General features: G+C 35.4%; 1 protein-coding gene across 2 annotated transcripts in view; it reads right to left on the bottom strand.

Moving 5' to 3' along the window:
• Positions 1 to 13,090: 13,090 nt before the first annotated feature.
• Positions 13,091 to 15,941, bottom strand: part of LOC149251682 (glutathione gamma-glutamylcysteinyltransferase 1-like) — a 404,629-nt gene continuing 401,778 nt past the window's right edge. Inside the window, exon 8 of one of the 2 annotated variants that reach the window (XM_089459522.1) lies at positions 13,091 to 13,525. In XM_089459522.1, coding sequence (XP_089315648.1) covers positions 13,430 to 13,525 — 96 coding nt within the window. In that variant the 3' untranslated portion in view covers positions 13,091 to 13,429. Of the gene's footprint in view, positions 13,526 to 14,271; positions 14,416 to 15,941 lie in introns of those variants that run through there. The other variant, XM_089459521.1, reaches the window with a different exon arrangement.

The following is a 15,941-nucleotide window of genomic DNA, read 5'->3' as shown; positions in this document are numbered from 1 at the left end:
GAGTTTTATTCTTGGGTCATCATTATATTCGTCAAAGTGCCCATTATGGACTCCTAGGATTAATATTGAGTTTATAGAGTCGTTGTACATTCAAAGAGACCCTTCTGGGTCTTTTGAATCATGTAAAAAGGTTAAGTATTGAGTCAATTATGATTTATGTATCCTCCACATCAAGTTGGCCTAAGGACCCTAATTCGACCCACAAGAAGCCTATAAATACAAGCTAGTCAAAGTCATTTGGTGCATCACATCTCAAGCTAGTTCGATATCTCAAGAGTAGCTGGGGAAGTGCGAAGTTTGTTGCCAGGAAACCAAAGGAAGTGCGAGTTTAGGGAAGTCTAAGGAGAAGAAGAAAATCAAACTTTTGGTGTCTCTCTCTCTGTTTTGTGCCCTAGTTTGGGAGATTGAATTCTTCCAATTCTTGCTACTGCCGGAAGCTACTGCACAGTTGAAGTTGTTGGAAGGGGTCGAAGATCTCGGATGCTGACTTGGTGTGGAGGGAAGGTCTAATCTTTGTCTAGGGTGAAGAGTCTCAAAGAATATTATTGAAAGGAAGAATAATCTTGACTAGGTTTTCCCCTCAAGGGAGGTTTTTTCCTTGGCATAATGCCTATATCTTGTGTCTCTTGTTTTGTGATCTTCATATACACATAATATGGTAATTTCTTGATGAAAGATAAGTTAATAAGAAGTAAAAGAATCCAACACACTCACAAGTAATTATCAAGAAAGGAAAATCACACCCTAATATAACTAGTTTGATTTTCCAAAATGGTAGCAGAGCTAAGGCCAGGAAGAGTCGAAGATCACTTTGTTAGCATGGATTCTCCCTCTATGATGAATTGCATAAGAATGGGTATCAACATTGCTGGAAGCTGGATCAAGAAGGTCATCTACGACTTGTTCAACAAGGTCAAAAGTCAAGGATTCTTGGCTGCTCATACAAGTTCTCTTATTGATGACAATGCATGGATCATAGATAATGGAGCATTAAGACACATGATAGGAGAAAGTAAACAACTTCATACACTATCAAAAGGGACATCTTCTCATCTAGTGGAATTGGGTGACAACAAAACCTATGTTGTTAGAGGCCTAGGATCAACATCATTGAAGATGGATAATGGATTGAAGTTTCACCTCAATAACATTCTATATGTTTCAGGTTTGAAAAAGAATTTGCTTTCTATTTCTTGTTTAGAAGATAAAGGGGAAAGAATTTGCTTTTGTTGATGGAAAAGTATTGGTTTGGGACTCTAACATTGATAAAGCTAGGGTTACTAGAGTCTGTGAAGGAAGTCTTTATAGAGTCATTACACCACCTCCTCAAGCTCTGGTTCATATGGAAATAAGTCCCATTGAGCTATGGCATAGGATGTATGGTCATCTACATTAAAAGGTCATCCCTACTCTTAGTCAACTGGTTCATGGTATTCCTAATATGAAGTTAGATCATGAAGGTGTGTGCAAGGGATTATCTTTGGGAAAACATACAAGAAAGCCATTTCACAATAGTGAAACTAGGTCTAAGAGATATTAGACCTCATCCATTCCGATGTGTGTGGGCCCATGTCTGACAAATCACTTGGAGGCCTTTTCTACTATGTGATATTTATTGATGACCATTCTAGAAAGACATGGCTCTACCTTCTCAAAACAAAATATGAAGTATTTGATAAGTTAAAGGAGTTTAGCACTGAAGTGGAAACCCTAACCGAAAGAAAGATAAAAACTTTGAGGTCTGATAATGGTGTGGGATACACTACTAAGGAATTGATTGCATATTGTAAGGAAGCAGGTTTGAAGAGGGAGCTCATTATTCCCTATTATCTCGAACAAAATGGATTGCTAAAAGGAAGAATAGGTCAACTGAAGAAGGCATTAGAACTATGCTCCTTGATCAATATCTACCAAAGTTTTTATGGGGAGAAGCAGCTATGACAGTCGTATACATTCAAAATGGAAGTCTTCATAAGAGTCTTGATAATACAATACTCGAAGAAGTATTCATAGGAAAGAAGTCGAGTGTGGATCACCTTCGAATCTTTGGAAGTCTAGCATATATCCATGTTCTAAAGATAAGAGAAAGAATTTGGACTCTACAAGTATCAAGGGAATATTCGTTGGATATAGTCTCTCTTCAAAAGCATATAGAATCTACATCAAGGAAGAAAGATATATTGAAGTAACAAGGGATGTCATATTTGATGAAAATCAAGCATATAAGAAATCAAAGGATATTCCTATTGATTATGATGACGAAGAAGTTCCCATATTCGAAGAAGAAGAAATTCATCATGAAAACTCTACTACATATCTCAAAGAAGAAGGACCAAGTGACACTATTCAATCGGTGGTCATCCCAACCACAAGGAAGAGGCCAAATTGGTTGAAAGATACATTGGAAGATGTTGAAGGACATGAAGTTGCGAAAGTACCCTTCAGGGAAAGAAAGAGACTGAAAATATATTTTGGTTATTCTGCAAATATGACAAAATTGATAGAAGTTGAACCATCTACATTCAAGGAATTTGCGCATCAAGAGGTTTGGAAGAAAGAAGTGCAAGAAGAATATCAATCTATCATGAAGAATGGGGTTTGGGAAATTGTTACTAGACCTAGTGACAAATCGATTATCACATCTAAATGGATCTATAAGATCAAATATGCAGTTGATAGAAGTATAGACAAATATAAAAAAGATTCATTGCAAGGGGCTTCTCTCAAAAGGAAGGCATTGATTATGAAGAAACCTTTGTACCTACAACAAGGTACATTACCATTAGATCGTTGGTTTCATTGGTTGCTACAATGGGGTGGAATATCCATAAAATGGATGTGAAGACTGCATTTCTGAATGGGGCCATTGATGAGGAAGTGTACATTGAACAACTCAAAGGCTTTGAAGTTAATAACAGGGACTTTTGTGTTTGCAGACTTAAGAAGGCCCTTTATGGCTTGAAGCAAGCACCTAGGGCATGGTATGCAAGGATAGATGCATATCTACTTAGATTTGGGTTTGTGAAGAGTTTTGTTGATCCAAATCTCTACATCAAGGTTGTGAATGATGATCTTGACATTATTCTGCTATATGTGGATGATCTATTCATCACATGTGTGGAGCAAAGAATTCAAGAATGTAAGAAGATGTTGGAAACTGAATTTGAAATGAAGGATCTAGGACTGATGCACTTACCTAGCTCTAGAAGTATGGCAGAAACCTAGAAAAATATATTTGGGGCAAGGAAAGTATATCATCAAGTTGTTGTAGAAATTTGGGATGATGGATTCCAAGCCGATGACTACTCTTATGATCACCAATCTCAAGAAGTTGAGGGACTTTGGCTCTAGTCTCGTGGATCCTACCTCCTATCGTCAGTTTGTGAGTTCCCTAATTTATGTGGTAAATACTAGGCCAAATATATGTTTTAAGGTAAACATTCTTAGTCAGTTTCAATTGGAGCCCCGTCACGATCACTGGATAATTGCTAAACATATATCGAGGTATCTTCGTGGCACTATATATCAAAACCTAAAGTATGATAGTAAGGAATTCAAGCTAATTGGCTTCACAAATTCTAATTAGGGTGGTAGTGAGATCGATGGAAGGAGCACTACCAGAGGATGTTTTAGTCTGGGAGTTGTTATGATCTCATGGATGAGTAGGAAGCAAGATCTCGTTCCATTGAGTAGTGTTGCGACAGAATATGTGGTTGCATGTGAAGTAGGAAAGGAGGTTGTTTGCTTAAGGAATCTTCTGACAGATTTGTTCGAGAAGTCTCTGGGTCCTACTGTGATTAATTGTGACAATCAAAGTTGTATCAATATGTTTGGAGATCTCGTGTTTCATTTGAGGACGAAACATATCAATAATAAGTTCTACTTTATTAGGAACCTGGTGCAGGATGGGATCATGAAGTTGGAGTAAGTCTCGACAGATGAACAAGTAGTAGACATACTAACAAAGGCTCTTATGAATAAGAATTTTGAGTATTTGAGAAACCCGCTAGGTTTGTTAAACATTGTTGATTGTATTGATGATAAGGGAATGGAAGAGATTTGTTGAGGCTTTGTGAGTGAAGCATTGCATGGGAGGACATCTAGCCGACACTTTGTGTTGAAGTCTAGGTCCCAAAGTATGGAAGGTTGGCGTGGGTCATAGAGCTCTGACCATGGATACGCACCTATGTCCATGGGTTGGTGGTTATAAAGTGAGCTTGGTGGTACTTAGAGGGGTTGAAAGCTTGAGTCCAATTTATTCCCACTTGGATAGATTGCCTCGATCAAGAATCTAGTCTGTGGCATTGCAGTGCCTAAAGTGTTGAGAGACTAATGGATATATTTCTCTCGTCAAGAATCTAGTCCATGGCATTGTGGTGCCTAAAGTTCTTCATTGTTTCATATAGTTTGAGATCTCCTATTGTATTTGTACAATTAATAACTCCCTAGTTAAGATGGAGTGTTGGAAATTATAACTAGGTTCGGTCTTCAATTAATGTATTGGAGTCATCATGAAATGTACTTGTTAAATGACTAAAGAAAAGAATTTTTATTATTGTAACAATGAATTATTAAAGCATGGGTTTCATGCTTGGGTCATCGTTATATTAGTCAAAGTCCCCATTGTGGACTCCTAAGATCAATATTGAGTTTATAGAGTCATTGTACATTCAAAGAGAGCCTTCTTGGGCTTTTGAATCATGTAAAAAGCTTAAGTATTGAGTTAATTATGATTTATGTATCTTCCACATCAAGTCGGTCTAGAAGAGATCAAGTTGGCCTAAGGACCATAATTCGACCCACAAGAAGCCTATAAATACAAGCTAGTGGAAGTCATTTGGTGCATCACATCTCAAGCTAGTTTGATATCCCAAGAGTAACTAGGGTAGTGCGAAGTGTAATGACCCATTTCGATCTATAAGCAAAAGAGTATTAGCATGCATACGATGTATGCATATGATAGCTACATATGCATACATTGCATGCCTTGCACTAGTATACTTATTAAATAATTAGGAAAAATGTTTAAATGAATGAAAATGGGCTAAATATCTAAATTATTGAGAAGAGAGATATTACCTAAAAAATCGACACTCAAAATGTACATATTAAATACTTCGTACTTATAAGGTTGTTAAATAAAATTTACAATTCCAATCCTTCTAATGTAAATATTGATCACTATAGAATTAAAGTTATAAATTAATTATTGTTAATATATATATTTGTGTATATAAATATATATTTATAAGTTAAAATTTCTAAATTAATACAACAAACATTTGATATATATATATATATCCATATATATATATATATATATATATATATATATATATATATATATATATATATATATATATATATATATGCATAACTATTCATTTGTTATATATTATAATTAAATTTTATAAAAGTTAAAGTTATTAAGTTTAAACATAACAAACATAGCTATATAAACATACGTACCCTCACCTCCTGATTACACGTAAAGCTATGACTGTAAAATAAAAATCTGATGAGGGATAGTGGAAGAGGGTGGTGATCGCCTAGGAAGGGTATTTATCTCGAGTACACATAACCATTTGGGGAGGGATTTTGGGGGTAAGAAAGACTGGAAGGAGAACATGAGATCTGAATCAGAGCTGAAGATTTGATTCATAGCTGGATATTCGAATCAAAACATGAGATTTGAGCAATTATTTTTGAAAACTTTGGGCACAAGGGCCAAAATACTCCAATTGGGAAGTATTTTGGCGTTGGGTACCAAGGTTCTGCTCAACTTGGTTGGGAGGATTTGGTCATTTGGCATAGGGAGAAATTGGGGCTACATCAACACAAAATCAACGTCGAACTCAAAAACCAGGTATGTGTATGTAATTAAATTGATAATTTATGCCTAGATTGTAATTGGTAAATCCTGTAGAAATTAGTGGTTTAAATTGTGTTTGGCCTTTAGACGAAGTATGTTGTCAGGAAGCCAAAGGAAGTGCGAGTTTGTGGAAGTCTAAGAAGAAGAGGAAAACCGAACTTTTGGTGCCTCTCTCTCTTTGTTTCATGCCCTATTTTGGGAGATTGAAGTCTTCCAGTCTCATTGTTTTAAGAAGTTGCTACCTAGTCAAAGTTGTTGGAAGGGGTCAAAGATCTAGGAAGCTTACTTGGTGTGGAGGGAAGGTTTGATCTTTGTCTAGGGTGAAAAGTCTCAAAGAATACTATTGAAAGGAATAATTATCTTGACTGGGTTTTCCTCTTGAGGGGGGTTTTTTCCCTGGCATAGTGCATATATCTTGTGTCTCTTGTTTTGTGATCTTCATACACACATAATATGGCAATTGCTCGATGAAATATAAGATAATAAATAAATAAAAGAAGTCAACACGCTCACACGTAATTATCAAGAAAGGATAATCACACCCTAATATAACTACTTTGATTTTCTAATAGACCCAACCCCAGAGAAAGAAGAAATGAATTCAACCATATCTTGTAATGCATTGGCAAGAATTACCACTCCTCAAACTCTCAAGATAAAAGGATATATCAAGAAGAAAAAGGTATTAGTGTTGATTTATTTGAGTAGTACCCATAATTTTATTTATTGTAAGATAGCCAATGAATTGAATTGTTTCCTTTATCCAACACTAGAGTGTCAAGTGATGATTGCAAATGGAGAAACTATAAATTGTTCTAGGAAGTGCCATAATATCAAGCTAACCAATGGGGAATATGTATTGAATAGTTCAATGCTTTCCATTCTAATGGGTGTTGTTGATGTTGCACTAGAATTCCAATGGTTACAATCTTTGGGGACATCAACTGTTAATTTTCAAGAACTTTTCTTGAACTTTTTTTTGGAGGGAAATGAAGTTGAAGTAAGGGGTATCTTAGGGAAACCAAGAAATATAATCAACTCTAATGGCATGACAAAGCTTTTGAAGAAAGTACAACAAGGCATAATTGCACAATTATGCTCACTAGAGGTTCAAACATTGAAATCATCTATTTCTCCAGATCTCTAAAAAGTCTTGGACAATCATTCCAAGGTATTTAAGACTCTCAAAGGCCTCCCACCTATTCGTGATCATGATCATGCTATTCACTTGATTCTAGTAAAGTGTTCCTCCAAACATCGGACTTTACAAATATCCCTATGCCCAAAAGAGTGAAATTGAGCGTTGGTTGCAAAAATGCTAGACGCTAGTATAATTCGACCTATTCAAAGTTCTTTCTCCAATCCAGTAGTATTGGTGCACAAGAAAGATGGATCATGGCATATATGTATAGATTATAGGGAGCTCAACAAGCTTACTATTAAAGATAAATTTCCCATTCCTATCATTGATGAATTCTTGGATGAATTACGTTGAGAAATTTACTTCACCAAGTTGGATCTTCGTTCAAGGTATCATCAAATTAAAATGAAGACTGAATAAATTATGAAAACAACATTTAAAACTCATGAGGGTCATTATGAATTTTTGGTCATGTCTTTTGTCCTTACTAATGCACCTTCCACATTTCAAGGTTTTCCATTTTCAAACCCACCTTTAGAAAACTTGTGTTAGTATTTTTTTGATGATATACTAATCTACACCAAGTCTTGGAATGATCATGTTCAACATGTTGACGAAGTGCTCAAATTATTGGAAGAGAAACAATTATATGCAAAACCTCCAAATGTTTCTTTGGAAAACAGGTGGTGGAATATTTGGGTCATATTGTATCTCATGAGGGTGTTGAGGGTAGACCCTAACAAAATTAAAGTCATTAAGGAATGGAAAATCCCCACAACCATAAAGCATCTTCGAGGATTTCTCAGGTTGACAAGGTATTATCGCAAGTTTATTAAGAATTATGGGAGAATAACAACACCTCTAACAACATTACTGAAGAAATATGCATTTTCTTAGACTCTAGAAGCAACTAAGGCATTTGAACATCTTAAAGAGGCAATCTAGCAAGCACTAGTCTTAGCTACGCTATACTTCACAAAAAGCTTTATTGTGGAATGTGATGTCTCAGCAAATGGAATTGGTGTTGTTTTAATGCAAGAAGGAAGACCCATTGCTTCTGAAAGTCATCCAATCAAAGGAAATTATTTACACACCAATTTATGAGAAGGAAATGTTGGCAATACTACATGCACTAAAGCAATGACAACCTTACCTAATGGGAAGACATTTTAAGGTAAAAACAGATCATGATAGTCTTAAATATTTTTTGGAACAAAGATTATCTTTAGAAGAGCAGCAAAAATGAGTCACAAAGATGTTGGGTTATGACTTTGAAATCATCTACAAAAAAGGGAAGCAAAATGTTATCGCAGATGCACTCTCAAGAAAGATGAGGAAATGGAAGCATTGTTTTGTCTCATTTTTATTATCCAACCTGATTGGATAACCAAAACAAGGGATAAATGGAAAAATGACGAAGAGGTGTGGAAACTCATTCAAAAGTTGCAGCAAGATCCCAATACATTTGATACACTTAACTAGAAAGATTATTCATTATGGTACAAAGATCGCTTATATCTTTGTAATAATTCCAAACTCAAGCAAAAGACTCTTTTGGAATTGCTCACTTTCCCCTTAGGAGGGCATTAAGGGTTTTTAAAAACTTACCACTGGGTCAAAAAGGATATTTTGGGGGTGACCTTAAATCTAATATGCAAAAGTTTGTGGTAGAATGTTTGGTTTGCCAACAAAATAAAGATGAGACAATTAAGACCTAGGGTCTGTTACAACCTTTAGTCATTCCAAGTTAGCATTGAGAGGAGGTATTATCGCAAGGAAAGAGTGTCATCATGGTGGGAGTTGATAGACTTATCAGGTATGCACACTTGTGCATTATCTCATCGTTTTAAAGCTAATATAGTTGCTATTGTATTTATGGAAACAATTCAAAAGTTACATGGAAACCCAAAGATTATTGTAAGTGGCAGAGATCCCATTTTTACTAGAAATTTTTGGACAAAATTATTTTTTTGTCATGATACTTAATTAACTCATATCTCATCTTATCATCTTCAATCTGATGGGAAAACTGAGATAGTGAACAAATGTTTAGAAGGACACCTTTGTTACTTTGTATATGATAAACAAACACAATGGGTTAAGTGGTTACCTCTCGCTGAATGGTTGTATAACACTTCCTTCCATACTGCAACAAAAATGACCCCATTTATGGCACTTTATGGATATCATCCACCATCCATCACATCATCTTTAAGAGAAACTTCTAAGGTTCACACAATGGAAGATCACATCAGACATCAACAAGAAGTTCTCCAACTCTTAAAAGGATAACCTCACTCTGGCACAGAATCGAATGAAACAAGAAGCAGATCAACATCGCAGTGAAAGAAGTTTTGATGCAGACGATTAGGTATTTTTACAACTACAACCATACAAACAAATGTCCCTCAAGAAAGCTAAGAAGGATAACAAATTATCACCCAAGTACTATGTTCCTTACAAGGTGTTGCAAAAGATTGGTACTATGGCCTACAAATTGGCATTGCCTGCATCTTCCTCATTACACCCAGTTTTCCATGTTTCATGCTTAAATAAGGTTATCAGTGACAAGCTCCCAGTTCAAACAGTGTTTCCAGAACTTGACGAAGATGGACAAATCATATTTGAGCCTGAAGCAGTCACAGAAACAAGAAACCGACAACTACATGTCGATCAATTTCAGAGTATCTCATTAAGTGGAAGAACTTACTCATTGAAGATTCCACATGGGAGGATGAGAATTTTATACAGAAACATCCAAAACTACTCAAACGTTGAAGACAATACTTTTTTGGAGGGACATGTTAAGTCCCTACAATACTAGTGTATTCCCCTTATTGTTATTGTTAGTGTAGCCCCCTATTATTATTGTTGTGCCCTTACATTATTATTGATATGTAGGCTCTGATTATATTGTGACCCCTTAGACACCTATATATACTAAGGAGGTCTTATCATTTAAATTATCAAGAATTGTTCATTTATGTAATGTAAAGAGGGTTCCCCCCTCAAAGAGACTATTTTTTAAGTCATTGATCTATCTTTTCTTCTATTTTGTGAGTTGGTTGCATAACATATATTGCGACAATAAGAGTGGGATCTGATCGACAGATAATCTCGTGTTTCATGACAAGTCCAAGCATACTGAGATCAAATATCATTACATACGTGACATAGTGCAGAGAGGAGCCATGAGACTCTATCATATTTCGACTAATGAGCAGATTTCAAACATACTCACCAAGGCTTTGCCAAAAGGGAAGTTTTTGGTCTTAAAAGAGTAGCTTGGACTGATGATTGTGACCCTCTTGGGTAATGGTCCTGACTGATTGAGGACATTGAGCTATGCTCTTTCCCCCTGTTTGAGCTCCCAAGGTGAGGAATTGAGCCTTAGAGCTCCTGGGGTTGAGGGAACTCTGCTTAATAGAGTATACCGTAGTTGGCATCTACTTTCCCACCCATCTAGCCACTGGGTGTTGGTTGCTTGAGTTAAGCGTGATCATTATCATTTATGGTAAGTGACATCCTGTTCAAGCTAGAGATGCAAGTGTTCTACCATTGATTCTTGTGGGTCAAATTGGGAAGATCAACAAATAATAGGATATGGCGTGATCCTTACCATTTATGATCAATGGTATCCCTCCTATTATTGCTAGATAGTGGGATAGGCGTGATCCTTACCTCATAAGGTTATTATCCTCTTTATTGTATGTGGATTCCTGGGTAGTAGCATTGGTTCCCCGTTGGAAGATGATTCTTGGGTAGTATCATCAGCTCCCCGCTGGCAAATGATTACTGGGTAGTAGCATTGGCTCCCCGCTAGCAGTGATTTTGAGTGGTAGCAATGGCTCCCTAATGGATAGACGGTGGTAGCTTGATCTCCCCTATGATGTCAAATTCTTCTTCTTTTAGATTCAAGAGTGTTCAACAGAGAAAAGATGAGTAGTGCCGACAGTTTATTTCATGATTACAAGATATTTGAGATGGGATATATCTTGCAATCAGTAATTTCTCCCTAGCTGAGAGGGAGCGTTAATGTGGTAGCTCAGGGACAAATTCCCTCTTTTGGACAACCTTCCTCATCAGGAATTACCCCTCCTAGCCCTCGAAAGAATTTAATTTGGTTTAGGAAAAATGTATTTTTAATATGAAAACCCACATGTGCACAAAAGGGCAAGTTGACTTTACAGAGAAATTGGACACCCTTGGAAGCTTATAAATACAAGTCAAGTGAACCTCATTTGGATATCATCATCAAGCATCTTCTTCTTCTCTCTTCTTTGCATTTCCTCGCACAAGTCTGAGATTGGTTCACGAAATTGGTTCGTATAGGTCCGAAATTGTAGGGTCCGAGCTCACACATGTGAAGTAGGGTTTTTGTTTTGTAGCCACAGGGTTGGAACAATGAATTCTCGGTTGTAGCCGCTCACATGACTAGTGCTCCCTGCAGATGGAAGGCTTCATCTACACAGATGTTCTCTAGCTTTGTGTGGTTGTGACCTAGGGTTTTGTTGACAGTTGATCGCTGATTTTGACTATAGACTGCAGACTTGGAAATTTTGTTCTGGTTCAGATCTATATATTGGGCTCATTGTTTGCTTGGTTTTGCTAGATAGTCTTGAGATTGGTGAATTGGATCATTGTACTATTTCTTTGCTCAACATTTTATGACAATTTAATAAGAAGAAGAATTTGAAAGGGTTTTACCCCTTGTGGGGTTTTTCCCTGTTCTCTGACCAAATCATGGTGTCTTTGTTTGTGCATGCTTTTCTTCTGTTGTTCCTTTTATTATTGCGTTACATAGTTGATGTTATTGTTCTTTCTACATAATTTATATTGATGTTACGAAGATATGGGATGAATGCAATATATAAATGATGAGAAGTTTGTTAATGCATTTATCTAAAGCAAAGAACAATATTTCCCTAAGAAAAATTAACACTTTGTTTAGCAATATCAATCAATCCTTAACACTCTTGTATGGCATGCAACCCAAGCTAAATCTTAATTATAGTCATATAAAAGGTTGTATAGTTGTAAAAATAAGATACCCTATAAAAATAAGTTTGCTTGCTCATGTATTCTCATTTGAAGGGCTTCCTATCCTTGCTCTATTGGACAAATTCCACAATATTTCTAGGTTAATTCTCTATATTTGTATGTCACAATGCAAAGCTTGCTAACTTCATTGGGATACCCATTGTTATGTCTGTTATTTCTCTCTTCTTCTTCTCTTGGGTGCCATAACTACAATGTATGTTGACTATGACTATTTCATTTTCCTGCATATGCTCATTTCTCATTTCCACTACAAGGATATTTTTTCATTGATATACTTTTAATATTCATGGCTCATTTCTCATTTCCACTTGAAGGATATTTTTTCATTAATATACTTTTAATATTCATGGCACATATCCATAAGACCTAATTATGTAGATATGGTGTGAGCGCATTTAACATGCATGCATTGTCAATGATCTCATTCTAGTTTCAATAAAGACCCAAATAATACTTAATATTAGGGCGTTACCGTTCAACAAAATATTGCAATTTAAAGGGAAGAAAATTATAAATAATTAATTACAATAGTCAATTCTAACGAGTTGAAACATTACACTCCACTAGTGAGCTAGTACGTTTTTCAGAAAGGTTGAATGGAATCAACATATTTTTTATTAGGACACATGAATTACTAATTTTTTTTTTTCTGAATTTTGTTTCTACAAGAAAATGCAAACTTCTCATTTTATTCTTGATAGTGGGATCAACATCATATCAATTAATCAAAGCCTATATATATCACACATGAAATAGATGTTATTGTGAGGACTCCAAATGTATGCAGAAAATGGTTATGCTTATTTACATATAGAGATTTATCACCTAAACTATTTTCCATCCATTCCTCCCTCCCTCTCAACCATGCACACAAACACAGATAAATGCTAACCAAAACATGTTTACGAAAATTAATTACAATTGCATTCTTAAAATTTAATGTGAAACTTTTTTATTATATGTTAGACATACATTTTGCAATTTACTGGTATACAAAACAAAGACAATAAGCAAGATGATTCTAAATGGAAGAAACGCCCTAAAAGTAGTGTAATTTTAGAATACAAGTGAATATTAAAAGTCTCCATGCTACATTCCTCCTTTAGTATAAGGCCAAAGAAGGTTTGCCTATATGGCATGCTAGTGTGAATGAGAAAGATGCACGATAAGATACAAGACCATTTCAAGAGTCACATTTAATAATAGCCAATCATGCTAATATGACGGCCACCAAAGGATATCTTGGCCACTTTTCTAGTTAGCCAATTTGACAGATTATCTATAAGAGATGTTGACGTTCACTTCTATATGAAATACCCGCATGAATTGCTAAACTTCTTTAGTATCATCTCCCATCATTCCATGACCACCAAAGGGTCTTGGAGATCCTCTTCTAGTTTTCCAATTTGAAATTTGTACAATAAGCGAAGTTGGAGTCGCAAATGCAATACCTAAATGAATAGAACAAACTTCTTTAGTTCTCTCTCATGCTCACAAGTTCCTAGTCATGCGTTCAAACACGTAATAGTAATTAAAAGGAATAATAAGACCTACTTTAGATGGAATTATGACATGTTTCAAAAACCTTACCTTTCATTATTGACAAATTTGACAATTCTCTCTCTATCACATACACACACACACTTACACAAGATAATACATGCCAACAATGGAATGATAACATTCTAGCAAAGTTACTATATAATAAAAAATATGTTGCTTTGAAAAAATATAAAAAATAGATGTCAGTTAAGAAATTGAAATATATGTGCCAATATGCATATAAAATTAATATGAAAAGAACAAGAAATCACACATACGGGGAAAGTTGTGTTGTGAATTTCCCTACACCTACCTGTTCAACAACTAAACTTCAACAAAGTTCAGATGTACTATTTTGACACATTCAAAGTAAAAAGCTATTTCAAATTATTTTATAATTTGCCTTGAATTTTATTATAAGGCTGTGGTTTGGCAATCAACATTTCATATTTGAGAAACCATCACAAGATTTGGATATTTGTGTAGCATGACCAGTGCGTATACTTCGTGAATAAGATGATTCAAGTGTTGATGAAGGAATTCATGGTGCAACATCATAAGAGTATCCCATATCATAAACAAATAGCACAATAGGAACATTCTGGAGAATGTTTTGACAAAGATTTGCAATGTTGGGCATGATGGCTGAGATGAGAAGATTCCAGCTGTCTTATATTGTACGAGACAACTTATAAAAGACTAACAGAACATTCACCATTTGGACTTGTCTATGGAAAGGAAGTTGCGATGTTGGAGTTTGTAATACAAAGCTTGTGAATCGCATTAGCAAGGAGGATAACTGAAGAAAAATCACTAAATCAGAGACAAATATTTAACAAAGCTATAAGAAGACAAGTTTATAGCACAATTCACCTAGACACTGAAAAATCATAGGCAAAAAGCATGGCATGACAAGAAGATCAAGAAGAAAGACATTAAAGCCTTGCTAACTAGCATTTTTAATGTAAAAATATCTTAAGAATCCAAGAAAGCTCAAGATGCAATGGTTAGGGCATTTCAAAATTATTTATATCTTAGAGAATGGTGTAGTGAAGCTAAGACACTTGGACAGGGAATCCATGAAAGGGCATGCAAATGGTCAAATGTTGAAGCCCTTCCAAAATGTAGAGTTAAAACTTAAACGTGATTAAAAATAGTTAAGGATATGATTTTGAGTACATGGTTTAGCTTTGTTTCACTTGTGTGTACAGTTTGTTGAGAGTGTGTACAAATATGTCCCAAAAACTTGGCAGTTGAGGCGAAAGTCATATGAAGGGTCCCTGAGATACTGTTCAATAGAAGTGAAAGAATTATGTTGTGTTGAAAGTACAAGTGTATAATGTGCTAGAGTGCATGAAAGAAAGAGAGAGAAAGAAAGAAATCATAATGTATGCACTGCATTGGAGATTGGTGTGTACCAAAAGGCATCATGCCTGTGGAATGTCACATCAGAAGAAGCGAATGTACAAGGAATACCAACTTACACAAGAAAAGCTTAAAACTCTAAAGGCAGGTAGCAACATTAAATGTATAATAACAATGTATATAAAGAGTAAACGGTAAAGGGTACATCACCTTGTGACTAGTCAATGCATATAAGTATACTGTCACAAGGTTCATTGTAAATCATCATTCTTATCAATCATTTATTACCGAATACACCTTTATCTGCTTGCTGAAATATTCTTGCAATCTCATGATAAACAAGTTTGCTTATCCCAATTGGTATTAGGGCCAAAGTCTTGGTTGAACTTGTGGATTAGTTTTGTACAACAACCACTCTGTTTAACCATGTAATGAGACATGACACAAGAACTAGCGGAAAAGGCTTTAGCCATCTCTATATTCTATTCATAAAATGATATCAATATAGAGCACAGGAGTGTAATCACACCATGAACTGAACAGTGTCAACACATTGACAATTCATCAACAGATAAGGATAGCAGTCCATAAAGAGGTAAGTTTAGACTTTGTGATTGTCTAAGGACTTAACTGTTAACATTCCCCGACACCCACAATCATAAATCTGAATAATTATACCAGTATCGAAACAAGGACTAGTGCATAGATTGGCATCATCTTCAATCTTCAATATGAAACCTTTGAACTCAGCTTCTACAAAGATATGCTTAAAAAACCACCAATGTGGATGCTAAATGGTTTCTCTAAAATGAAATTTGAAAGGGAGCAATTGGTATTAGAGCCAAAATCTTGGTCAAACTTGTAGATTAGTTTTGTACAACAACCACTCTGTTAAACCATGTAATGATATGACACAAGAACTTATGCAAAACACTCTAGCCATCTCTACATTATATTCAT

The sequence above is a fragment of the Pinus tabuliformis genome, chromosome 7, assembly GCF_031772625.1.
Source record: "Pinus tabuliformis cultivar Carrire ecotype Pingquan chromosome 7, CPIR1, whole genome shotgun sequence".
Classification (NCBI taxonomy): Eukaryota; Viridiplantae; Streptophyta; class Pinopsida; order Pinales; family Pinaceae; genus Pinus; species Pinus tabuliformis.
This window is presented reverse-complemented; position numbering and strand designations above follow the sequence as displayed.